Source organism: Alligator sinensis, unplaced genomic scaffold, assembly GCF_000455745.1.
Source record: "Alligator sinensis unplaced genomic scaffold, ASM45574v1 scaffold1801_1, whole genome shotgun sequence".
In the NCBI taxonomy this organism is placed as follows: Eukaryota; Metazoa; Chordata; order Crocodylia; family Alligatoridae; genus Alligator; species Alligator sinensis.
Genome location: NW_005842608.1, coordinates 20,509 through 47,173, shown reverse-complemented (window position 1 = coordinate 47,173; position 26,665 = coordinate 20,509). Strand labels below are relative to the sequence as shown.

Sequence of the window (26,665 nt, the reverse complement as noted above, 5' to 3'; positions counted from 1 at the left end):
TCCCTGCTCCACCAGCAAGCCGAGCTGGCCCCAGGCCTCGACATGCACTGTGCTGGACAGGAATGTCCACGAGCCCTGTAGGGGCCCTTGCCAGCTCTGTTGTTGGAAGCCCCCAGATACCAGCAGTGAGGATGTGGCCAAGCTGGGCAGTGCATTTGCTCGGTGTTGGGGACAGGGGTGGTTTGTGCGAAGAGCGAGCAGATCTGGGAAGACTTCCCGTGACAGGAGGCTGCTGTTACTGGCAGGGTTTTGTTGGATCTGGACTCCCTACTACCTGCCCTCACAGTAGATTGCTGCTGGCACAAGAGCTGGCAGTGAGACTCCAGGGCCAGCCCGCTCCCTCCCCTCCGCTTCCCTGCGAATCACCCAGGCTGCATTCAATTAAGACCTTCTCCCTCACTGTTCCTCCTGCGCCACTCAGTGCTGATAACCTGTGTGTCACGCTCCCGATTGAAAGGGCTGAGCTGCCAGCGGGTGAAGGGGGAAGCTGCTTCCTTAAGCACCCTTGGGCCTCTTAATTCCAGCAAAGCTCTCAAATTGTGTAACAGGCGCACAGGACTGGGCCCTCTGGCCGGTTGGCAGGACCCAGCGTGCAGGTGCTGCAATGGCTTCTGCCATGCACTGGAACTTTTTTGGTGGAAACTTTCCTTCCCTCTCCTGGCCCGGTGCAGAGGCAACTGGAGACGCTGTACGGCTGTTGGCAAATACACATGCAGAACATCCAGCCCTTTGGCTGCATGACCCCAGTGAGGAGCAGCGAGTTGAGGCTGTCTGCTGGCTTTCAGGAAAGGAACAGAGGTGGTATCTACCCAGGGAAGTTATAGCCACAGCAACCAGGCCATAAGAGGTCCTCCTTCACACTCTAAGCCTAATCCTGCTCAGTTTATAAGGATCATGATGATCACAACTCCAGGCTCCGGGCTTCACTGCAGAGGGATTTCACCACAAAGGAAAAGCATGTTGAACTGCCGGCCTGGCACATATTCGGTGTTGCTGGGTGCCAGCATTCAAACCTCACCAGTCATGCCCGCAAGCCAGGAGATGTCACACATTTGGGTGCTCATTGGCAGTCTCTCTATTCCTGGGCCTCAAGGGTGGAGCCGGCTCATGTTTTTTCTCTGCGGTGAGGATAGTTAGAAACCCCTTGTGTAAACTGAAAGGAGAGATCCTGGCATGGTCATGGGATTCCAGATGCTGGCGCTTTAAGGAAAGCACCAAATCCCACAAGATTGGGGACCACATGGTGGGCATTGGCAACTCAGGGCAGTCAGGGTTGGACCCCCGGGGGGTCACTGGCCCACCTCCTGTCATCTGGAGGAGTGCTGGAGTCCAGCCTCCCTCCTGCACTATCCCACGTGCCTGCAGGCGCTCTTGCTGGTGAGGCACTCGCAGGCAGACATATGGGCAGGTGAGAGAGCCGTCCATCCCTGCTCCTGTTCACACAGCGCCGTGCTCAGCTGCCCGGGAATGAGAAGCAAGGCTGTGCAGTGCAGAGAGGGCTCTCTGGCAAGAGCAGGCCTGATGCCCAGCTTCCATGTTTGCTTCTGTTTTGCAGGGGATTGTGGGCGGTATCTTACCACAGTGGTTTCACTTCTAGCCAGTAATCGCTGGGTGAACCTCGCCGAATGAGTCATAGATTCATAGACACTAGAGCTGGAAGGGACCTCGGAAGATCATCGAGTCCAGCCCCTGCCCCAGGGGCAGGAAGTCATAGTTTCATAGTTTCATAGTTGGTAGGGTCGGAAAGGACCTGAGCAGATCATCAAGTCTGACCCCCTGCCATGGGCAGGAAAGAGTACTGGGGTCAAACGACCCCAGCAAGGTGTCTATCTAGCCTCCTTTTGAAGACCCCCAGGGTAGGAGCGAGCACCACTTCCCTTGGAAGTTGGTTCCACATCCTAGCCGCCCTGACAGTGAAGTGGCGCCTCCTGATATCTAGCCTGAATCTACTCTGCCAGCTTGTGACTGTTATTTCTTGTTACCCCTGGTAGTGCTCGGGGGAGCAGGGACTCTCCCGTTCCCCACTGGTCGCCCTTGGCCAGTTTATAGACGGCCACCAGATCCCCTCTGAGCCTTCTCTTGTGGGGTCTGAACAGGTTCAGCTCCCTTAGCCTCCCCTCGTAGGGCCTGCCCTGCTGCCCCCTGATCATGCAGGTGGCCTCCTCTGGACCCTCTCAATGCTGTCCACATCCCTTCTCAGAACTGGACGCAGTACTCCAACTGCGGCCTGACCAGTGTGGCATAGAGGGGGAGGATCACCTCCTTGGACCTGCTCGTGATGCATCTGTGGATATTTCATTGATTTCATAGACATCAGGGCTGGAAGGGACCTTGGAAGATCATCGAGTCCAGCCCCCCGCCCAAAGGGCAGGAAGTCAGCTGGGGTCATAGGATCCCAGCAAGATAAGCATCCAGTTTCATCTTGAAGGTGTTCAATGAAGGCGCTTGAACCACCTCCGGTGGCAGGCTGTTCCAGACCTTGGGGGCTCGGACAGTAAAGAAGTTCTTCCTTATGTCCAGCCTGAAACGGTCTTGTAGTAGTTTGTGACCATTCGACCTCGTCATCCCTTGGGGTGCTCTGGTGAACAAACGTTCCCCCAGATGCTGGTGGTCACCCCTGATAAACTTGTAGGTGGCCATCAGATCACCCCTGAGCCTGCGCTTTTTCAGGCTAAAGAGCCCCAGGGCTCTCAGCCTGTCATCGTAGGGTCTGCTTCCCTGACCTCTGATCATGCGCGTGGCTCTTCTCTGGACTCTCTCAAGCTTCTCCACATCCTTTTTGAATTGTGGAGCCCAAAACTGGACGCAGTACTCCAGCTGCGGCCTCACTAAGGCCGAGTACAGGGGGAGAATGACGTCCCGGGATTTGCTTGAGAAGCATCTATGGATGCAAGCCAGCGTTTTGGTCGCTTTACTAGCCGCTGCATCGCATTGCAGGCTCATGTTTATCTTGTGGTCAGTGATGACCCCCAAGTCTCTTTCTTCCATAGTGCTAGCCAACATAGCACTGCCGAGCCTATAAGGATGCTGTGGGTTTTTTTCCCCAAGGTGGAGAACCTTGCATTTATCGGCGTTGAACACCATCAGATTCTCGTCCGCCCACTTGCTGAGCCTGTTCAGGTCAGCCTGGATAACCTGCCTGTCTTCTGGTGTGGCAAAGTGTGGTTAGCCTTCCTGACTGCGTCCCCACATTGGTGGCCCATGTTCATTTGGGCGTCAGTAATGACTCCAAGATCCTTTTCTGCCTCTCCGCTGACGAGAAGGGAGTTCCCCAGCCTGTAGGGATGCTGCTGGTTCTTCCTCCCTAGGTGCAGCACCTTGCACTTGTCAGTATTGAATCCCATCCTATTCTCATCCGCCCACCCCTGTAACCTGTCCAGGTCTGATTGCAGCCTGTCCCTCCCTTCTAGCATGCCCACTTCTCCCCACATCTTAGTGTTGTCTGTGGCTTTGAACAAGGTGCTTTTCACCCTCTTGTCCAAGTCGCTGATGAAGATGCTGAACAGTGCGGGTCTGAGGACCGAGCCCTGGGGGGCCCCACTACCCACATCCCTCCAGGTCAAAAATGACCCGTCCACCACCACTCTTTGGGTGCGGCCCTCCAGCCAATTGATGACCCATCTGACTGTGTAGGCATCGACACCACAATCTTCTAATTTTTTAACAAGAATAGGGTGAGAGACAGTGTCGAAGGCCTTCCTAAAGTCCAGAAAGACTATGTCCGCTGCGACACCTGCATCTGAGGATTTTGTGACCCGGTCATAGAAGGCCACCAGGTTGGTTTGACAGGACCTGCCCCTAATGAACCCATGCTGGTTGCCCCTAAGCATACACTCAGCAGGGATCATAGGATCCCAGCAAGATAAACAGCCAAATGTCTCTTGAAGGTGTTCAAAGTAGGTGCTTGAACCACCTCTGGCGGCAGCCTGTTCCAGACCTTGGGGGCTCGGACAGTAAAGAAGTTCTTCCTTATATCCAGCCTGAAATGGTCATGGAGGAGTTTGTGACCGCCCCTTTGAGTATGGGTGACTTTATATCTAAATCTCACCTGTGCAGTAGAGTGGGGGAGTCAGGGTGTACCCAGAGCTCAGCCTGGCCTGGGCGTGTGAATCAGCACAGCGGGCCTTTGCGGGGTATCACCCCTCATTGCTATTGCTTTGTTTAGCAAATGCAGGGAGCCTTTAACCAGGTAGGGTCTGTGCGGTGCTCAGAAGAGGCCCGGCCCAGCTGCCTTCGCAGCCGATGGCAACGCTCCCGTTGACTTCCGTGGGAGCCGGTTCATTCCCAGTAGCTGTGCATCGAGGAGGAGACAATGCGCGGTGGTAGTGAGTCACACTGCCAGGCACATGCTGCTTTCAATTAACTCCCCCACACACACACACTTCAGCGAAGCTCCTTTGAAGGAAAAGTATGCAGGCCCCTGTGTACCAGCAGGTCTGGATCAAGGCAGCCGGGTCCACTGGGCACACCGCAGAGTAGCAAGGGACCCTCTCATCCATAGCAGCACTGGCTATGGAAGTGGGCAGGACAGTGCCAGGAGGCCCTGATTGTTCCTGTTCCAACAGGAAGGCTGGATGGCATGAAGCAGGTGAGCCAGGCCACTCCTCTGTGCCATGGTGAGTGCCCTGGAGCAAGGGAGCTGGTGTCCTGTGGAAATGCATGCAAGAGCTGCGGTTGCAGACTCCTTGCAGGTATGGGCCACAGCATCTGATGAAGTGAGCTTCAGCTCATGAAAGCTTGTGCTATATCTGTGCATACTTTGGTTGGTCTGTAAGGTGCATATTTAACTTGGCTTCTGCTGGACTTCAGACTAACATGGCTAACTAACCCTGGGGCATGCTTCAACATGTGTGTGCAGTGCCAGGGGCTAGCAGCTCTCTGGCTTCTGTTGTTGTGTGATGCAAGATGAGTCTCTTGCTTATGCCCTGATTCAGCTTTGGCAGTGCTCAGAAAGGGGCAGAAGATAAGGCTTGGTTTGGGTCATTCCCAGCTCTGCTACTGAGTCATTGCATAGCCTTAGGCAAGTCACTTCACCTGTATATGCAGCAGTTTCCCCAGCTAAAACAATGGAGATGAGGCTCCTCCCATGAAGCCTAGGTGGGTTGGGAGCCTTGGGTCCCCATGGGGACACCACAGACTGGCAGGTCCTGTCCTTACAGGGTATAAAGGAAGGGTGCCAGCGGGAGATGTCTGGCACTAGGATGCAGGTGATGGATGTAGGCCTGGGCGCAGGCCTGAATGGAGAGATGCCAGGCTAAAGCCAGGCAGGCAGAAGGAAGGCCAGGACTGGGGGGAGGGGTTTGCTGGAAAGACCTGCCTCAGGATGCTCATGGCGGGGAGCTACCAGGCAGCTCCAGTCCCCTGCTCTGATTCTGGGACCTTCTGGCTCGGGATCCCCGTCCATCCATCAGTGCTTTGGTCTGAAATGTAATTGCCGAGCCTGTGGCTTTGCTCTATGTCCCTCGGAGAAGTGACCTGAGCTGCAGAGCTGACCTGGGGCGGTAACTGCAAGCAGCACCCGGGGCTGGGGAGAAGCAGCTCTCGAGGGTGGATGCACCAGCTTCTCCATCACCCACTTACAGCTCGGATGTCAGTTTTGCTTCGGTCAATTTAATTTCACTTTCTGGAAGGGATGAACGTCCCCGCCCCCACCCCGATGGGATCTCCCAGCAGGCTCTGTTCATTGTGCTCTGGACTGACGGTGTCTCCCTGATATCTTAATGATCACGTAGTCCCCTCCTGTTTGGTAGGGAGGGAACTCTCAGCCCTTTGCATGGAGCACAGGAGCAGGGTCTGTGCATTGCTGTGCCCTTGAATCACGCTGCCAGAGCCAGGGGTCAAATCATGTTACTTTCTAGGGCATTAGACAGACGGAGGGAATTAAAAGCTTTACCTGGAAATGGCTCGGTCGTTCCCAGCCCTGCCTTTGTCTCCTGGCCCAATTAATAGTGCTCCCTATTTTTGTCCCTTCACCTGCTGTACTGTCTGCTTCTCATGTGCGCTCATGCATGTGTGCATGTCCCGGGTGCCTCAGACCTAACTCAGCTGCTTCAGGCCAAGTCCAGCTCTCTGGCAAGCCTGGATGCCGTGGCCTGGGCAGCATAGCCTGAGTTCCCGTGGGTGAGGGGCTGACGTGCGGAGGAAGAAGGGGCTGGGAGCAGTCAGGCATTGCAAATAACTGCACTTGGTTTGCAAGTCGTGCTGGCCGATCCAGAGCCCAGCACAATCTGTGGAAAGAGTCCCCATCGGCTCTGGATCAGGCCTGTGTACAAGAGAGGCTAAATGCCCTCCCGAGCAGGCTTGCCCTCCTTCGGGAGACATTCACAGCCAGTAACAGGCTGACCGCCCCCTCCCGGATAATCTCCTGGGCAGAAGCCCAGCCAGCCCTTTCCCTTTTCTCATCCGTGTTCACAGTCTTCCAGCATCCTGTCACCTTCCAGGCCCCTCAAGCATCTCTGACTGCCTCCCTGCTCCCACAGCGTCACATCGGGGTGCTCAGCCACCTGGCAGCCCCCCGGAGTCCTGTGAGGGGCCGAGGAGATGCAGGGTGGCGTCTGGCTTGGGCAGCGAGCTGGGCCCAGCGGCCAGACGTGCTGGGGAGCCGGGTCGCACCTCCGTTCCCTCCTTTATGATGGGGAGACAGATCCTTTCCTTTGCCAGTTGAGATCTTTGGCACCATGAGGAAGCACAGGGACTCTGATCTCAGCTGGGGCTTCTCACGCCAGACTTCAGGCCCTTTTGAGGGGGATTGTTGGTTTTTTTCTGAACAGCCGGCCCAGTTGTACCTAAATCTGTCTGAGACCATAATATGTCTTGGGTGCTGCCCCCAGAGACAGCCTCTGCATTCACCAAGGCAGAAAATGAGCTTCGAACATACCAGCAACCCCCCTCCCTGCTTTGTGTATCATGCCCACCCGTGAGGCAGCCGTCATCAGGGCTTTCAGGCCCGGTTGCTGGAACGTGAAGTGCGCGCGCTTGCTTCTGGATAGCAGGGAATGGAGATGTATGACAAGGCAGCATGAAATGGTGGCAGTCCAAGCTGGCAGGGCAGGGCTGGGCCCACACTCGAAGGGGGATCAGTCATTGTCTTGCAATGAAGCCGCAAACTGTTCCTGCGCAAGAAAGGAGAACAGCCTTGAAGAGGGAACAGCATGAGAGAGAGAGATAAAGTGAGGAGAGGCTGAGTTGTCTCCAAGCCCTGATATCATCCCCGGGTATCAGCTGTAGATAAGGAGCAATGACAAGTTAGGAGGTTTCAGCAGAGAGCCGTTCTCTACCCAGGGACAGGCAAATTGGGATCATTAGCCTGGGGTTCGCAATATGTGTTGAGGAAATTCATTAACATTTACCAACTTCATAATGAAGAATTGACTTGTTCGTTAGGCAGAAAGGTGGTGTTGCCTGCTGGGGTTTGTGCAAAGGCAGGTTGTGAAAGCTGCAGCGACTGGGGTCTGAGCAGCAGCCTGCCTCTAACACTTCCCTCAGCGGGCTTGGGGAAAGCTACGGTCTCTCTGCCTCAGTTTCCCTACCTGGGGCCTGAGAGAGGTGGCTTGTGGCTGCACTGTCTGGACCCCCTGTTTCCTTTCCAGCCGGCAGTGATGCCTCCTCCCCTTGCACAGGTGCTGCGGTAGCCGCTTGGGCACAGGGAGGTTGCTAGAGAGGAGCTAAGTGTTATTGCAGTGTGAGGCTGTGTGATGCCCAGCCCACGGATATGCTTCCTCTCGGCCCCCCTTGGCTGTGTCCGTACACGCTTGCAGCCATCAGCCGTGTAGGACACACACGGTCCAGGAGCCTGGCTGCTAATTGTGTGCCATGTGTCGCTTCAGAACGGGGCTGCAATCCCCTGTGGAAGCCCAGCCCAGGCACGCGGCAGGCACGGCTCCCGGCAGCCCCCCTTCCTGCCATGGCTCATCTCGCCCAGCCTGGCTCCCAGGACTGAGAGGCAGGACCGACCGCGGCAGCCCGGGCATCAGCAATGGCAGCTGATGAGCCAGGTGGCTCGGACTGCATCTGAAATAGAGGGGCCACATGCTTGGCACTGCACCTCTGCTGCCTGTCGGCTCACCTCCGTGTGCGGCGGACTTTCTGCGCGCCCCTGATCAGTATGCAGGGGAGCATCCTCTGCTGGCAGCCCTGAGACGAGGGCTCTGCTCAGCATGGGGAAGAAGGCAGAGGGGCTGGAGAATATCCCTGCGGTTTCCTGGAGCCTCGGCTGCCTTTGTGCATCACAAAGAGGGGGAAGCCAAGGGATCGGTAGCAGCTCCCCCCAACCCCATCAGCCGAGGGGGGCCGATTAGGGGAGAACCAGGGGCTCCTGCCTGTCACTTCCACCTTGCTCCCAGGTGCCCTTCCCCACTGAGGCTGCTCCCCCAGGGATCAGAGGGGGCCGTGGGCCAGCCCCCAGAGCCCCCATGCCTTCAGGGCACGTGGCGAGCTGGCCGGGTGGGTGGGCAGGCGGGTGGCAGCGGAGCCGGGGCTGCATACCTGCCCCAGCCTTCATTCCTTTGCTTCCTGCGCGTTGCTTTGTTGCTAACTGGTGACATCACCCGAGTGCCCACCCCCTGCCTCTGAGCCGTCTCGCTGTCTCTCTCACTTCTTCACAGGCAGGACCAGGGACTGGAGGCAACAGCATGCGTGAGGGCTCTGGAGCTCGGCGCGCGAGAGCAGCGTAAGGTGCCCGCCGGAGCCCCCCTCTCCCTGCCCACAGCCGCTGCTCCCCGCCCCGCCAGTGCCAACCTCGGGGCTGCCTTCCTCTTGCCACACTATTCTCCGGGGGTGCTTCCCGCCGAGAGCCGCATGCATGACACTCCGAAAAGGAGAGAAAATGACCATCAGCATCCAGGAGCACATGGCCATTGACGTCTGCCCCGGCCCCATCAAGCCCATCAAGCAGATCTCGGACTACTTCCCCCGTTTCCCCCGCGGCCTCCCCGCCACCGTTAGCCGCAGCAACACCCTGCGCTCTGCTGTCAGCCAGTCGTCTGTCAGCCCCTCCGAGACGCCCCGGGAAGAGGATGAGGATGTGGACCAGCTATTTGGGGCGTACGGCACAACACCCACTGAGCCGCCGGCCCGGCGCGAGCCCGAGGAGGAGGTGGTGGATGCCGAGGGCTACGAGTCTGATGACTGCAGTAAGTTCCCAAGTTTCTGGGCGAGTTTGTCAGGCTCTTGTGACAGGTTGGATAGTGGGGGGCAACTACCATGTCCCCTGGGCTCCCCTTCCCATGCTGTGAGGTCTCCCAGCTGCTGGCCCAGCACCTCACTTCTCAGGGATGGGCTCTGATCTTTTTGGTGCATCACTACAGCTAAAATCCTCCCCTCACAGAGTCCCAGGGCTTGGGATTGAGGGGACAAGCTGCCGTGCCTGGTGGGGTCCATGCTGTGACAGGGCTGGGAGGCTGGAACCTGAACCAGGGAGTCTCCAAAGAGCCACCAGTTGCTGTGCCTGGTCGTGGTAGCAAGGCGCTGCACTGCGAGTGTTTATCCGGCCCCTTGCCCTGAGGCTAGTGCAGCCCTGGGAGCCGTGTCCTGCTGATTCTGTGACAGTAGCCATCAGCATCGCCCAGCTCCCAGGCTCCGGCCAGTCCCCCTCGTGAACTCCTGGGCAGGCGGGAGTTGTTCTTCTGCTCTGCTCCCGGGGCCAGGAGCATCCCAGGTGCTGCCCTTGCAGACTGTAACCCCTCCCCACCCAAAATACCTTTACAGCCCCACAAAGAGCCCCCCGCCAGTCCCTGGGCGCCTGCTGCTTGAAGGCACGGTGGCTGGGCTGTCTGTGAGTGTGATTAATCACAACGGGCCAGATCCTGCTGGGGGAAGAAGCCCCAGGAGAGCAGAGGAGGCTTTGCCCTCTGGCAGGATCTGGCCCAAAGTTTGATGAGAGGAGGGGCTGGGAGCAGTTCGGAGCTGACCCATGTAGGGCTGGCAGGAAGGGGAAGGCTCCCAGGAGCTGGCAGACCCTGGGCAGGGCTGGCTGTGGGGAGGCTGTGCTGTCTTCTGAGGAATGCCCCCAGCCTGTGTTGCTGCTCCTGTATCCCCGCTCTGTGCCAGAAGCCGGTTAAATCGACCTGTGGGCTTGCCAGACAGATCTTGATCCCGATCCCCCCAGCAGGCTCCCGACACCCCCACAGTTACTCTAGCGCAACACGGCTGTGGCCAGAGCAGGATTTTGCCATGGAGGCACTGCTTAAAGTGCTGCCAAAGCGCCCCTCTCTGCAGGGGATGCTTGGACTGGGGGGACTTGAGCAGGTGCAGGCCCCGGTGCTGGGCTTCATTGCCCACGCCCTCGTGGCAGGGGTCCGGGGTGAGCCCCCTGGGCTGTCTCGCTGTATGATGGAGGAGGGCGCGCAGGAAGCCATGCTTCTCCCAGCCAGGCAGTGAATAGTGACTTTGTCCAGACTGGGGTTATTTGCTGGTCTAGTTATTTGATTGTCTCGGCTCATTCTCATGGTAAAAAGCAGAGCAGTGAGTGCTAGCGAGCAAACTGCTGGGGCCAGCCACGCGCTCCCAGGCCCGCGGGGGTTGCCTGGGCGGGCGCCGGAGGTCAGACCCAGTGCTGCAGAAGCTGGCTCCAGGCGGGCAGGTGTCTGGAAGGGCTCTGGTGGCTGCTGCCTCCGTGCCAGCCTTAATTGACACCAGTGGAATCAATTAAACTGGTTTCCAGTGGGCAGCTGGTGTTTGTCTCTTTACAGCCTGAGCTGAAAAGCGTGGCTCCTGCAGCATAACAGGTGGCAGCCAAACTGCTGAGGCTGCGCTGCCAGATGTGGGGTTTTTCCACTGGTAGCGCTGCAGGCATGAAGGGCGATGCGGCAAGGAAGCTCTCCCTGCTGAAGGCAGAGCCCATGTGGCGGGAGGGTAACCCTGTCCCTCCCGCCTGACCCCCATGCTCCCGGGAGAAGCTAGACCAGGGGTCACTGTCCCTGGTAGACAAGGGCACAGAGGGGCGTGGGGCTTGCTGGGTGGCCTGCAGGAGGGTGGTCGGAGGTGGGGCTGGTGCCCTGAGCCCAGGCCCTGTGCTTTAGCATGCACAAGCCCCCATCACTCCTGTCGCCAGGATGTCCACTGGGGCGGGGGAGTAGCAGAGCACTGCAGCAGACAGGGCAGGTACCTTCGAGGGGCGCAGGCCAGATCAGCCTCTCTCCCCAGCTGCTTTTAGTCTCCCCTACCTGCTACCGTGATCGGAGGTGGGGCTGGTGCCCTGAGCCCAGGCCCTGTGCTTTAGCATGCACAAGCCCCCATCACTCCTGTCGCCAGGATGTCCACTGGGGCGGGGGAGTAGCAGAGCACTGCAGCAGACAGGGCAGGTACCTTCGAGGGGCGCAGGCCAGATCAGCCTCTCTCCCCAGCTGCTTTTAGTCTCCCCTACCTGCTACCATGGAGCCATGCCGCGTGTGCTCCCTCCACTTGGGCAGGGGTGCTAGGAGTGGCCCCGGGCACCCCAGCATCAGCCACCTCCCTGCACTGCCGGGTCCTCACAGCCTGAGGGGCCATGTGAGTAGGATGACGAATAGGGGCTGGCCAGCCCCATCTCAGCTGTGGCCTCAGCGCTGTGCTTGCTCATGCTCCCAGGATCCCCCCCAAGTACAGCGCCCCCAACACGCCTCGTTCCTTCCAGCCAGACGCCCCTGCCTTTGCCAACAACAGGTGTTAGAGGGGTCCAGCCTCCACCGCCCCCTGCACAGCATGGGTTTGCTCCCTGCAGCAGTTGTGGATACTCTAACCCTCCGGCTCCTCTGCACCCCCCTTCAGCCCTCCCTTTCCAGGCTGGCTGTCCCTGCCCCTGGTGTGCGGGGAAGGGAGACGGGCTGAGGCTCGGGACAGACTAGGTGAGGACTCCTGGGTTTCAGCTCCAGGGAGAGCAGCTTTCAGAGGCTGAGCATCTTTCCCCCTTGACCTTCTCAGAGGTCCTGCCAACTCCCCCGAGCCTGGCCATCACAGGGAGGAGACCCCAGCCCTGCTCCTGAGGTGAGCGGTGCGTTTCAGGCTGGCGCTTAGCAAGATGGAGGTGTACAGACCAGGATCCTTCTGAGGAGCGGAGTAGGGCAGAAACCTAGCAGTGGCAGTTCCCGGCTGCAGGGAAGAGGCATGTCAGGCATGCCCTGCCATTGCATGAGGAGACGGGGGTCAAGGCTCAGGTTGGCCCTCCCCTGGGCTGGGAGAGGAAGACCAAGTGACCCCGGGAGCAAGCACCAGGAAGGGGGAGGCAGGTGGGAGGTGCGGCTGGAGCAGCAGCGAGGTGCCGCAGTGCCGGTGGGGCAGGCCCAGCCACTTGGTTACAGCAGGTCTGTGGGGAGACAGGGAGGATCCAGAGGAGCAGAGGAAAACAACTCACATCCCCGTGGACCCGTGCTAAGCAGCCTGTGGGGTGGCAGCTGGGAGCCAGTGGAGACTGCAAGGTGGGATCTGCCAGACTGCCCCCATCAGAGCCGAGAGTGGTGACGGTGGGTGCTCCCCGTGGGGGGCTATTGGTGGCTTGCGACGCCTGCCGAGGGAGGCCAACGTCAGCAGCAAGGCCAGCCAAGGGCCGCAAGCTACAGGGGCAAGTCCCTGAGCCTCAGGGTGGCTGAGTGCTTGTGGTCAGGGCCCAGCTACGACCAGCCCAGGCCTTTAGACAAGCCAACTCCTGTCTGCACCCAGCCGCCCACTCTGCAATGACAAGGCTGGTGCTTCCCACCTTCCTGGAGCAGGGGGTGAAGACAAGTGTGTTCGGGTGCCCTGGGGATGGGTGGGCCCGTGGGACCCAGCAACATGTGGGAGGGTGCCTCGCTGTGCCTTGCCGCCTCTAACGATGGGGTCGCTTGCCTGGCCAATTCATCATGTGGCTGAGACTTCCTGAAGTTGAACCCTTTGTTCCTCCATGTGTTTGCATCAGTTGGTTTTCATTGTTCTTAATTGAGCTGCTAATGAGGTGTCAAAACACTTATGCAAATTAGGGAGAAGAAGCAGTGAGGGGCGTGTTGGGGCTGGAGGGAAAAGAAGACAAGCCCCCGCCAAATCTTAGGCTGGTGCATTGCACTGGAGTAGCAGCTGTGTTTGCCTCGTGGCTTTGGGGAAGGAGCTTGCTGTGTCTGCCCAAGGACATCACCGCCCTCCCTTCTATCCCTGGGAGCCTGTGCCCTCCAGTTGCCCTGAGAGGGGTCTATACCAGGGGCAGGCAATTATTTTGGGCGGAGGGCCGCTTACTGAGTTTTGGCAAGCCATCGAGGGCCGCATTACAGGCAGCCAGAGGCAGATAAATATTAATTTTCTAAATTTTTTAGGGGCCCCATGGGCTGGATAGAATGGCTTGGTGGGCCACATGTGGTCCACAGGCTGCATTTTGCCCACCTCCAGTCTACACGTTGCACCCATCCCCTCCATAGTTGGTCACCAGCATAATCACATAGAGCACAAATTTGTTGTTCCAGGCCCTTGCCTTGTAACCACACCAGGAGCATAAGGATGCCTGGGTCTGCTGATGGGATATTAATTATTCCTGTATTATTTGCTGCTGTCCGGGGAAAGTGGCCGAGCAGTCCTTCAGGGAGGCAGTAAACTCGCTACAGCTGTTCTCCAGCCTCCCTTTCGGTTGCAAACGCAGGTCGCTGTCCAGAGTATCGGTTGCTTGCAGATGGGCTGCCAGGCTAGGGCCATAATTTGACTCGCAGTCAAAATAATCTAAGCAAGTGGCAGCTCTGCGGCAGGGGAGGCATTGGTCAGGGACACTCTTCATGATGCCATCACTTCCTGACTTTGAGCAAAGTCACTTCCCTGCCGGGAGCATGAATTGGCACCTGTAGCACGAGTGGGCTCCTGCCCATGTGGCTTGGTGAAGTGCTTTGGGATCCTGATGAAAGCCATGAGTAAGTATTGTGGGCTGAGAGAAATGTTCAGGAGTCACCAGAGGGTGCTCTTACACGCAGGCCAGTCATGGTTTCCCTATTAGCGTATGAGCCAGATGGTAGCCTTGGAAGAAATGCTTTGTCAGTGTTGGTTTGCCCTGCAGCTGTCTGTGGAGAGAAGGACCACCTTCTCTCAGCTTCTTTCTTTGCAGAGGTAGTTCTTGAGATGGGGTGGCTTGCTGGGAATGCCAGCATTGGTTTGTGGGTTAAGATACCTGGAAAACACAATAGCCTGCATGCTCCTTGCAGGTGCCTCTGTTCCTCTGGGTTGGCGCGTACATGGAAAGAAATCAGATTACACTTAGTGCCCCCAGCCATCTCCCCTGGGAAACCAGCCTAGGCCCCCAGATTGTGCTGCTCAGCACAGGGGCAGGAGCCTTGGCATCATCACCTGGAAGAAATGCTGGTTCAGGCTCTGGATCAGAGGCCTGCCCTGATGTATTGCAGCTACTGACATCTGCTAGAAGTGATTCAGTGAGCGAGGCTGCTTAGAGAGACACTTATTTTGGGCAAAGAGAATCTTGAAGGAGCCAAAGTCCTAATAAAGATATCACTTGCCAGCTGTTTCAAGGAGGGATAAGAACCTCAGTGCTGAGGGATGCAGAGACTGCGGATGATATGCCAGCACCCGCACATGACAAAGGAGGTGCTAGCAAAGGTGCTGGAGGGAAGAAGCATAGGGGGGAAACTGTTGTGAAGAGCTTGGGGTATTTACATCTGAAAAGCAGCTCCTCAGCGTATGCCGCCCCTGCTATTTATAACAGCTGGTTCGTCTTTTCAATCCAGATTATGCAGAAAGAGTATTTGTACTAAACAAACTGCTGTGGGTTTCCTCTGGAGCCCAGACGAGATTCTAGGGGCTTTGTGGGCCGTGTGCGGGCTTGGCCCAGCCTGCTAGCCAGTGGCCACCTTTGCGTGCGTGAGCGAGGCATCGCACCTGAGGTCTGACTGCATGGAAGGGCCAGGCACACTTTGCAAGTGGAGAGGGGGAAGAGCTGGCCACTGGGCCAAAGTGCAGCTTGAGCCACTGCCAGTCAGCCCATGCCTTCCCCCTGGAGGTATATTCACATGCTTGAAAGGGATTTATGGAGGGCAGACTGTTTCCCCTGTACTCCCTGTCCTATGAAGTTGTGCCGTGCTGCTGCATGCTTTCAGGGAGCTGCCCTGGCCCATGCCAAGAGGTGGCTGCATGGCAGTGGTGGGGGATGCAGCTGGCTAATAACCAGTCCCTCGAGCACTCTGGCAACTTTTGGGCCCCTCCGTGAGGGGGGATGACTTTGTCTTCCCGAGGCAGCACAGCTGGCTGGTATTGTCAGACCCGAGCAGAATGCTCCTCTCTTGGGTACTCGGGCAGCCCTGAGTCCCTGAGCACATCACCGTCCCGAATGGATCTGTCCTCCCAGCAGCTTTGTGAAGGAGGGGGAAAGGGGCATCTTCCTGACTGGGACCTGAGGGCTAGAGAGGCTAAGGACCTTGCCAAAGGTCACACAGGAAGTCTGGGGCAGGGCTCTGCAGTCCTAGGCTGGGGGCCTGCTGCCCCCCTGTTGGCTTACGCTCCGTGGGTCAAATTCAGGGCGGGTGCCTTTGCTGCCTGAGGCAAGGGGACCTGCACCCACTTGCACCACAGCTAAGTTTGCTCCTGCACCAAGCAGAGGATAGCATGTGGGGGAAGCCTGGCTGGGCATTAGCTGTGTGACAAAGCCTGGGAGTCAGGGCAGACGGCCAGCTCGTGCCTTGTCTCTACAGGCCGTGTCTGTCCCTCACTTGCTGCAGGAAGGGCTCAGACAGGCGCAGGAGTCCCGGGCTTCTGAGCTCTCCTCACGGCCGCTCGCTTTACGGGCCTACTCTGCACGCCCCCAGCAGCTTACCATTTATTGACCTTTTAATCCATCCTCTCCTTTGCCAGCTCTGCAGGAGGCCAGAGCACCGGGCAGGCTCCTTACAGAGGCAGCTGCTAGCAGCATCATGTGCTGTGATGAGAAAAACAAACTCAGTGCCTGTGCATAGCCCAGATCCCAGTCAGAGGGTTTGCTCCCGTTGGGCACCAGTCAGTCAGCTGGAGCCCAGGACAAGTCTCCCCAGACACCAGCAACCTTCCCATCGGGTTCCTTTCCCCCTTCCTGCCTCCACTGATGTGAATGGCGCCTCCCAGGTGCTGCACCTTTGCTAAGTGTCCTCCCGCCCTGCAGTGCTGTGTTTCGTCGGCCCAGGGAAACTAGCTCTGGAATTGCATCTGTTCACGTGGGACTGTGACTGCCCTGCCAGCAGGTACCTGCCGTGGCTGTGCTTGGGCAGAACAACGCCCGGGTGCAGTGCTGAAGAGGAGCATCCAGCTGGGAAGCAGCCCAAGGGGCTCGTGCTCTCAGCTGCCCGGGACACTTGTTGGCTTGTGGAGGTCAAATCTGCAGGGCAGCTGGCAGAGGACTGCTGTGTCTCAGCCTGCAGGTACTTCCAAGGTTTGTCTTCAGCATCACTCTCCCTCTTTGGCAGGTGTTTCCCCGGGGCCAGTCGCACACTGTGGTAGACAGACGCTTCCCCTCCTGGCACAGCTGGCTGGGCCACCAGCTAGTGGGCCTCATCCTGGCCCCGTACTGTAGCACTCAGTGCCTCAGCCTCCCGACAGGTGTGGGTGCGCCTACTCTTCCCGGCCTCTCCATAAACCATCAGGTCATCCCTGCTCGGCGTGGTGCGGGCCACGGCCCCCCTGCTCCCCGCTCTTTCCTCCTTACGTTGATAACAGTGGCAGGCTCTGGTCGCTGTTAATTGCAGCATGGTATTTCATTAGCAAGAGAGAGAGAGGGATTTGAAGGCCACTTCTAAATTGAAATTGCTGAATGTCTAATTGCTCATGACATCGGGGACCATTTACTGCTGTAAAACCTAATTGTGTCTCCAAACTGCTCTGGGCAGATAAGTCTTGCGCTGAACACTCTTTGGTGGAGGAGACAGGCGACCGACCCGCAGAGCATCCCACCAGCTCACTCCACAAGGAATCTGCTCCCATTCTGGAGCTTGCTGGGGCTTTGTGGCCCTCGTTCCTGGCAGGTGTGAAGGGTTTTGGAAAACTCACGTGCCCAGGGAAGGTGACAGCCGCAAGAAGCAGAGTGTTGTTGCCTTCTTGCTCCCAGTCCGCAGACTCCTGCCTTGCACACTGAACTTGGCTCTCTCCTTTCCCCTGAAGACAGACATGTCTGTAATTGGAAGAAGGGGCCTGCCTCTTTCCCCTGTGTTAGCTACACATCATGGGCACGGTCCATCCAGCCTCCCCACGGTGCTGGTTCAAGTCACGTCCTGGTGAAACACCAGCGGGGGTCTCTCCTGGCACCACTCCGCTCCCCGGTACCCTCCATGGACTTTCTTCTGGCTTACAGCAGCAAAGCAGAGGCAGTTGCTACACCTTTAAACCTTTGGTGGGAGCTCAGTGTCCTCCTCTTTGTCTCTGCCAACCCAACATGGTGTGCAGGGCTCCAGGCTGTGCTGTCATTGTACCCCAAAGCTGGGACCCAGGGCGGCCGGATTAGACAGAAGCAAGGATGCTGCCAGGGAGGCGCTAGTCACACATCTCGGAGACAGCAGGAAATTCACTCTTCTCTGAGTCGTTCACTGACATTTTACAGGGGGCTGTAAGTGCACAGCATTACTCACTGCTTTCAGGCCCTTTAAAATTAGCTCCATTGCAAGGAAGAATTAAAGCGGCAGAAGAATGGGGGCCCGTCTTTTATGGAGCATTGAAAAACCCCGTCTGAAGGTGACTGAACCTGCGCTTTCTGTAAGGGTGAGCTAATCCAGCCAATCCCCCAGCAGCCTTTTCACCGCGCCGCTCTGATCTGCCTGGCACAAAATCCATGAGCAGATTATCTTGGGAGCAGTAATGCTGATAAGCGCAGGGACTTAAAGCGTGTGGACGCCTTTTTAATTAGTTCTGGGGCGTTCTTCTAGTACACACCTCCGGCCCCTCTGCCACACGGCCTCGCCCAGTGTTTCTGTAGACAGTCCCTGATACGTGATGCTTTGCAGAAACAGGAGCAGTGGGAGAAAGAGGGAACCTCCCCACTCCTGCTCCTTTAGCCAAGACTGGGCTTTTCCCCACAATTGCTTTGCTTTGCTCCAGTGGCACAAACAAGGGGGCTTCCTCCACCTCACTTCTTCAGGAGGCACCATAACCCCAAGTTCAATATGCCTGTCGACCGAGGAGGATCTGAGTCTTTCCTCTCTCTCTCAACAGGGGAATGTCCCAGATTCAGATCCTAATTTTGCACTGGATTTAACCAATTGGAGTGATACCTTAATGCCTCAGCATCCTTATGGCCTGCTGGTCACTGCGCTGTGCTGGAAAGAGCCATGGCTTTCTATCATCCCTGCCTAAGCGGGCCCCAATAGTGGAGGAGACAAATAGAGATTTATTGTTGCTTTTTCCCTTTCATCCTGAGGGTATAAATAGAAGCTCCCTCAGCCTCCCAGTCACCCTAGGCACTGATGGGAAATGTCAGCAATAAACAATTTCTGCAGACCTGGCCAATAATAGCCATGTCAACTGCTGCATCCTACCACTTCGTCGGCTGGTGGGCTCCAGACAAACAAGATGTGTCTCAAGGCTGTGTTTGGAGACGCATCTGCATCTGATTCCACCCAATAATAAAGCTGGGGCCCATTGAATTAATCAAAGCGCCCACGGGTCGGCAGTAAAAGAGACCACATTCCCATAGAACGGGAGAGTTATTCTTCAAAGTCCGGCGTTCAGTGCTGAACCCTGGCCTACCGCTCTCCATCGCTCTCTCAGACAGCGCACACGGATAAAGGATCAAAACCTGCTAATGAGGCAGGCCGCCTAATGGTTAGTTTATCATTGGAGCAGACTAATAACAATATGTCCTGGGTGCTGCCCAGAGAATGTGAAGTGTCGCCTCTACAATTCCTTACAGAGACTCTTTTTTTATTATTATTTGCAGCCTGTCTGATGAAAGGTTAGTGTCAGGAAGGCCTTGAAGAGGTTGAATGTTTTCCTGATCTAATTGCTGCCCTTTTGTCATTTAGATGCTCACTTCTCTAATTAAAAGGACTGTCTTAATTTCCCTCTCATATGCAAAGATGGATAAAAATGGGGGGAAAGTATCAGAACAAGCAGAGATCCTGTAATTGGGTGAAGAGGCTTGTCCAGAGCTTGCAGACGTCCTGGGGAGTTTTGTAGTGGAGTCAAGAGTCTCTACAGTTGGCCTGTAACCCTCTTCTCTGGAAACAGAGAAATGCTCCTGTGGATCCTGGCATACCGGGGTGAATGGCACGTAGGTGACAAGGGAAGAGGGGTCCGAGTGCGTAGCTTGTTCTTGGCTTTGCCTGCTGCTTTTCTGTGACGCCGGTATGCTCAGCTATGAACATGCCTCCCATCGGCTCCATTGCCAAATAGTTACACTTGTGATTCCCTTGAGTGCTTCCCCTGGGCTCTCGGCTTTCAGGCCACCTCAGTCTGATCCGAGTTTGAGGGCATCTTCTCTTCTCACTGCTTACAAAGGAACCTAGTGATGTTGCTGTCCTGACTTTTACTGACTCTAAATTCATGGCGTTCCTCTGACTCCTGCCATATCCCGTGTGCGGTGGAGAAGTTGGCATCCAAAGAAGAAAGTGCAGCCCAGCTCTCTGCCACTTGGCACCATGCAGTTGCTGCCTCTACTGTGCAGGTCTGCAGGGTGGCTGGTAAAATAGGGTAACCCCTCAGCCTTCCTGGGGCTGGTTTAATGGAGTCCTTTTCCCCCAGCCCTGAGGACAGTGTGTGCGCAGAGCATATGATGCTGGCCCTGCGGGCTGCACCAAACCCCTGTCTTTGGGAGCAGTGTTAGGGGATGCTGCCATCGGAGGATGGGCCCAGGCCCCCCCACTCATGGAGGTCAGTATTATTCCTCCCTGCCTCTGGGAGGAGAATGATCTGGTGGGTAGAGGCATGGCTTAGGACTCAGGACATCTGGGTCCAAGACCCAGCTCCACCACAGCCTGGCTGTGTGACCTTGGGCAGGTCACTTAGGTCCAGATTCTCCAAGGCCCATGGGAGCCCAGCTTCAAGTGATCCTCCCCATTACCAGAAGTCTGTGTGCAAGGTGAAGGGGGTGCCGTTATCCAGGTGGCAGCTGGTCGATGCTCTTGGGTTGGGTATGTTGCTTTCAGTGAGAGTTGGGCACCGACATTCCTCTGAGGGTCTGGGCTCTTGGAAATAGATGATGGCATTGCCCTGAGGCCTAGGGGACATGAAGACAGATCCAGTAGAGGTGGGGAGATGCCCCTGGTGATAGGGGCTGGGTTAAGTACGCCAGACACAGCAGAGCAGGACCTGTGCCTCCTGCATCCCATCTGCTGCTCTGACCCAGCGTCGCTGCTTCTTCTTGCCCTGCCCTTAGGGTGCAGCTGGGCTGCGCACTGCCAGCTTGGAGCTCGCCTGCCAGCAGCCTCCGTAACACCACGGAGCAGGACGGATGCAAGTTACCCTTCTGCTCCCCAGACCACAGAAAGCCTCAGGACAGAGAAGAGGCCTGATCCATCTGCCAAGGAGACAGACAGCTGCTCCGGGCACACTGTGCTTTTTTGAGAGGCAGCGTAGAAGCAGGCAAGCATGCAGTGCCTCCCTATTTTGTCTGCCCTGCTGTAAACGGTACGTCTCTGCGAGGGCAGAGAGGCGCTTGGGGCTGTCACCATCCCCTGGCCCAAGTTCACTTTTGAGCCAAGCCTGTGATTTAAATTCTGAATCACCAAATCCATCAAGTGCAGACGCTGCTCTTGTTGGGATGAAACGAGGGACCCTGTAGCCGAGCTCGGGACGGTCGGACTTGGGGATCTCAGCAGAAGATGCGTCTGTTCCCTGGCAGGCCCCGGCTCTGGGCAGGGACATCAGCAAGGAGCGCCAAGTTCTGCTGGCCCATGCTAGCCACTGGTTGATAGTTTGCAACGGGAATGAGATCCATGCGTCCGTTTGCCTGTTTACCAGGGAGCATTCAGCTAATTATAGCTGCAGCTTGGATGGCTGCGCAAGGCTTGGATGGAGCCCACTCCTCTCTGCCATCTGAGTAATGCTAATGATCTTATGCTGATATACTTTCTCAGCCCATGGGCCAAAGGCACTTGACAAACTCCCTGCAGAGATCACTTCCTGGGCACTGAATGCTGCCTCCTGGTTTGGAGCATGGCACTGCTTTCCTCGCTCTTGGAGAGGATCTGACGCAAATCCCACTAGAAAAGGCCAAGCACTTGGCAGGCCAGGACCAGAACCTCTTGCTGTCACTGCCTACTTCTTCGAGGCCCGTCATGTGCAAGTCGCATCTGGCTGAGGACGTGGCTGCAAAGGGAACTGGCCAGAATAGCAACTGCAGCATCCAGCGCTTGTGGAATAGCTCATGTGGGCGCTGGGACCTGAAAGAAACCTTGGGGCATCTTAATAGGGAACAAGTCTTAGGCTGAACAGGGGGAAAATCACTCTGCGTGCACTGAGGAGGGCTGGGTGCATTGTGGAAGGGATGCTGGATGCTTGTATGGTTTTAAAGAGAGCTTTTCCCTGTGTGAATGCTAGCCCTCCACTTGTTCCAGGGCCTTCTGGGTCCAGCGCAATTCTGTCCATTCACCGCAGTGTCTTGGTGGCAGGTCTCACCAGGGATGGGTGATTGAAAGAGAAATGATGTTATTTGCTGAACTGCGAGTGGGTTTATGACCTTCTCAGGTGCAGTTTAAAATTTGGGGCCAAACTGGCCCTGTGAGCAGAGCCCCGGTGCCCCTGCTCGGTGGGAGGTGCGAATGCTTTCCACACTTGCTCACTCTGTTCATACCAGGCAGGATGGCAGTGAGCCCGGGTGTGATGCCAGCATTTCAGCGTGCTGCACGGTGGCTTTGAACACAGCACGTGGGAGCAGGTCTGGCTCTGTGCATGCAGGACTGACACACGGCCTGCGCAGAGCCTCCCGGGACACCTGCGAACATGGGAGTCAGTTGGTCGTTCACGTATCTGAGCAGAGCAGTTGGGTGGGATTTGGAGGCTGCTCATCTCCTGCTGCAGGGAGAGCCACATGCCCTCTTGAGTGTGGGGACCTGTCACCTGCCCACGACAGGCATCTCGCAGTGTTTGCCTGTCTCAGCCAGAGGGGATGGACCGTGCTGCTCAAGGCCCCCCCAGCCTCCTGGGATTAGAGACTCCCATGGCACAGTGATGCTTGCAGGCAGCCCTAAGCCCTCTGTGTGTGGGGCTGTTAAACCGCAGGGCTCTCCAGCAGGGCCAGGCACTGCTGGCTGCCTTCAGGCAAACGGGATCCCAAGAGCAGTAGCTGAATGCATTTCCCAGCTCCTGCCTCTCCAGGCCCAGCTGCGTCTGTCCCTCGCTCAGTGTCTCTCAGCCGTGTTGCAGCATGTGGCAGCGAGTCCCTCCCAGGGAGCCCGGCGCAGTGCTGGTTGGCCAGACGGACAGTGCCTCTGGCTGCAGCATGGGCTGGCAGACCGGAGAATGGACACGAAGCAGGGGAACCAGGACTTCTGTGTGGGAGATGCTCTTCACTGGGTGACAGCCTTGCAGGGATGGGGGGGTCTGGGAGGTAAGTGTAGATGACAGGAGGGAAGGTTGGAAGAGCCGGACTGATACAGCACAGGGAAGAGGAAATGCAGGGTGGGGTCTGATGGCAGTCCTTGGATATGGAGGGCTGTTATACAAAGGAGGGTGGTCCATCAGTAGTTCTCAGAGGGCTGGGCAAGAAGTCAGGGGCTTAAACTGGGTCAGGGTGATTAGGCACTGGAGCAGGTGGCTGAGAAAGCTGCGGAAACCCTGCCGGGCTAGTGAGCCAAAGAGCTGCGTGTGCTGGTTCAGAGAGTGGCTGGACCCCCAAGCCTCCTGAGGGCCCTGCCAGCCTCCTGCTTCTCTTCATCCACGTCCTTGGAGATCTCCTCTTCTCCCCATGGCGCGTGGAGCGGAGGAAGCTGCGTCCTCATCTTGGCTCCCGAGGGGAGCGCACGGTTGATGCAGCACCTGTTGCCTGCAGCTGCTGAACGCGTTGAGGGAAGTCTGACACTGGCTGGAGGTCACACTCCAATGCTGCAGCGGTCTCCTGTCGAGGGGATGCTGTGCAGCGCCCATGCTGAATGGCTGGGCTGTTAATTGCTCTCACTGTTCTTTGTCACTCTGCTGCCACCAGGCCGGTGCAGGATCAGGGACGATGTACGTGATGCATGGACCAGGGACGATCCAGCATTCAGGGATGATGCATGTGAAACTTAGTGGTGGCTCAGGCCCAAAATGCCGGTGCGTGGGAGCTCTACACTGAACGTGAAGCGCACAGAAACGGGCTGGCTCCAGGGCACCGGAGGGGGATGAGTGCGGGTCAGGGGGATTCTCTGTGAGCAAAGTGAAGTCAGTGGAGCTCGGGCAGTTACAGCAGCAGGAGGTGGTGTATTCGCTCCCGATGTTGGTGCTGCAGTGTCGACACAATCATTGAGATCCCTGCTGCCGGAGACAGACGGGGACCTCTCTCGCTATCTGCTTGGGTTCGCAGATCCGAGGGTCAGAGGAGGCTCTGAGTGTGCAGCTCAGAACCGGGAGGGAGGGAGGCTTCTTTGGGTGCTCTGGAACTTGCTGCTTCCTAATGCTCCTCGTAGTTGATCAGATGGGGGCTAGTGGCCAAGGAAACAGCCCTCTTAATGCCGATGAGGCTCCCTGTGCTAGCCTGCCCCTCTGCAGGGGCAGAGCAAGCCACGGAGAGCCTCTGCTCCCGGAGAAGCCGCAGGACAGCAGCCCCTCACCTTCCCAGTGCAGATCCTTCCCAGCCCTTGGCGGTCCCTGGCCTGGCAGCTCCCAGGTTTGTTCTTTAGGCCTGCAGCTCTTTGCTGTGCCAGCTGCTGTGCACACCCTGCGGGGAGCTTGCAGCAGCCTGTGCGCCCCACAGCTCCCCACACACATGGCCCCTCATGCCAGCCCAGCTCCCGGGAGCAGAGCAGGCTTGGGGCGGCTGCAGGCATGGGGCCTCCACACAGGTTTGGTCCGACATTCCCACCATGGCCGCTAGAGGCCGCCGGGCCACTTGTAGAGCAGGCAGCAGCCATGGCAGCAGGGAGCGCAGGGGTCTCTGGGCTGGGGGTACCCAGCCTCCCCCAGCCTGCGACGGGACAGTAGGGCCTGCGAGGAGGAGCAAGGGAGGTGGTTTCCTAGGGGGTGGGTGGTGGCTGCCCCAGCTGCAGTGCCTGTCAGCCCACGGGGCTGTGGCCAGGTGGACTCTGTGCCATCACCAGGGAAGGGAAGGGAAGGGCCAGGCGTGGCTTCCACTCCAGCAGAAGTTCCCAGCTTCTGCCGGGGCGGCAGGGGCTCTCCCCAGAGGTGTCCAGCCCCACATGCCTTGCTGCCTGGGCACGGCTGTGGGTTCACGCGGAGTGGACTGGCATCTGCGTGGTGTCAGCTGCACGTTAGTGCCCCTCCAGAGCCAAGGTGTTGCCTTTTCCTGCAGGCCTGAGAGCCCGTCCTGCTCCCACCAGAGCCACGGGAGCCTTCCTGTACCCACAGGGTTGGGGCCATGGAGCTGCGTGTGCATGGCTGGAGGTGCCAGGACCCTCATGGCAGCGCAGCGCCAGGCTCGCTGGCTTGTTCACAGCAGGCTGACCGGGGAGGGGGCTGTTGCTGGGAGCTCCTCACACCCCCACAAGTCCATACCCTGGCAACAATCCCTTCCGGGGTGACAGGCTGATCGCAGCCTCTTTTCTTTTACAGCCACGCTGGGGACGTTGGATTTCAGCCTGCTGTACGATCAGGAGAACAACGCGCTCCACTGCACAATCAACAGAGCCAAGGTACGTCTCAGCCAGCAAGCCACCATATACACACTTTGTCCGACCTCTGCCCGGCCTCCCATGGCCGCTCGCCCACCTGGGCTGAGCCACAGGCTCCAGTGCTGCCATTCCCAGCTCTGTGCCTTCCCATCGCTCCCTTTCTTGAAGTATTTGCTAGAATTAAATGGAGATGTGGACGTGGTGCTGGACCCAGCCCACTGCAGCACTTGTGGGAGCGTGGGCATGGGGTGGCTGGGCCTCTCCAGGGGCTGGGAGGGGGAGTGAGGAGGGGCACAAGCAATCACTTGCCTGGACCTGGCAGATCCCCCTCTCCCTGCTCTGGTTCCCTTTTTTCTCCTTTTGGCTTTTCCCTTCTCCCTCTTTCCTTCCTCTCATTGGTTTGCACTTTTTTCCCCTTCCTTTGTTTTCCCTCTTCATCTCCCTGGTCTGTGCTCCTCAGTCGCAGTCCTCTGCACTGGGTAGCACCTTGGCCCCACCATGCCAGAAACGACACAAGCCGGGGAAGGAGTGGGGACCTGAGATGGGCTGGGGGCTGGGGGTGTCTGCTGGAAATAGCAGATTCCATTGGGAGAGTGGCGGTTACTTTGCTTTGGAGGTGGGGAGAAGCTGGCAGAGGGGGTCAGAACAGGACCACGGGGCCTGAGCCCAGGGTAGAGCTGTGAAGGGCACAGCAAAGGGGCTGGAGCTGGGGTTTGCTGAGCTAAGCGCCTGCTCTCCCCCTCCCTTCCCACGTAATTCCTGGAGCCAGGCGTGGGCCCCGTGTCATCCCGGCTGGGAGGAGGCTGGCCATTCGCCGTCAGGCAGCACAGCGTCAGCATGTTGGATCAGCTGCTTGCTCCAGAGGTGGCCTCTGCAAACAGCTGGCAGACGCAAGGCATTTCCTTGGCTTGCCGTCAAATGCCAAGGCTGGCATTTCCCCACCTGCACGGAGCACGGCGGAGCAGAGGGCTGTCCGTCGGCTGCCTTCCCACCCGGCCCCAGGATTGGCAGGAGTCGGCATGCCCAGCTCCCCACATCCTGGAAGAGGAGGTGGAAAAGGGCTGGCTCTGCAGCCCTGGGGCAGCAAACGCTGAACACAGCCACAGCCTCCGTGTGTCCCTCAGGCTGTCTGGCTCCAGGGTCCCTCCCTGGGAAAGCCTGGGTCCCTCCCTGGGAATCCCTGGGGCCAACCAGGAATGATATTCCTCCCCTGCCGGCCCAGGGAGCGCAGGCACCGAGGTCCACACGGTGATGGAGCTGGCCCCAGAGCTTCTCCAAAGAGAACCGCTGCCTGGGCCGGGGGCAGGAGCAGCCCCTGCACGGTCTTAGCTTCAGACTTCCTCTCCCTGTCACCACCATCCATTTCCTTCCCGCTCTCATTCTCTCGCTCTTTTGTTTTGTTTCTCTCATCATCTGCTTGCTCTCATTCCACCTCTTGTCTGGGGAAAGCTGCCCAAGCTTGCACACCGAAAGGTAAGAGGTCTCCTCCCCATCCTCACAACCGTTCCCTGCCAGGCAAAGCTGATAGATAGCTGATAGAGGCAAAGCTTGGCATAGCCGTAGAGCCCTAGATTAGCTGGCGATGGATGCGAGGGAACCTTGCTCTTTGAGCACCACAGAGGCTGGGCTGCCCCGGCCCTCTGCAGAGCCCTCACATTGCAGCCCGTCGGGGCTGAGGCTGAGAGAAAGGGGCATCCTCTTGACCCTCAAAGTGGGGAAACCTCCTGTAAGCACCAGAGGCACCAGGGCTCCATGAAGCCCTCACCGCCGTCCCCTCTGTCTCTCCAGGAGCTCTCCAGCCCCTGCCTGCATGGGGTGCACAGTACGGTGCCAGACCGGACAGTGATCTCCCATGTGTCCATGACCACCTTCTCCATGGCTTGGCCAGCTGACTCCCACTCACTGCTTTGGGAAGCAATTCTCCCCTCCCGCTGCTGAAGTCGCTGGGCAGGGCTTTCTGATTAGCCCATGTCGTCCTCAAAGCTGCAGTAAATCGGAGGAAGGGTGGGGGGGGA

The 26,665-nt window shown here is 57.7% G+C and overlaps 1 protein-coding gene across 1 annotated transcript in view; it reads left to right on the top strand.

Moving 5' to 3' along the window:
• The window catches only part of DOC2B (double C2 domain beta), a 58,249-nt gene that overhangs the window by 18,910 nt on the left and 12,674 nt on the right, over positions 1-26,665 (top strand). Inside the window, exons 2-3 of the mRNA XM_025214851.1 lie at positions 8,604-9,131; positions 24,592-24,671. Of these exons, the coding sequence (XP_025070636.1) occupies positions 8,801-9,131; positions 24,592-24,671 (411 nt within the window). The 5' untranslated portion in view covers positions 8,604-8,800. The remainder of the gene's footprint in view (positions 1-8,603; positions 9,132-24,591; positions 24,672-26,665) is intronic.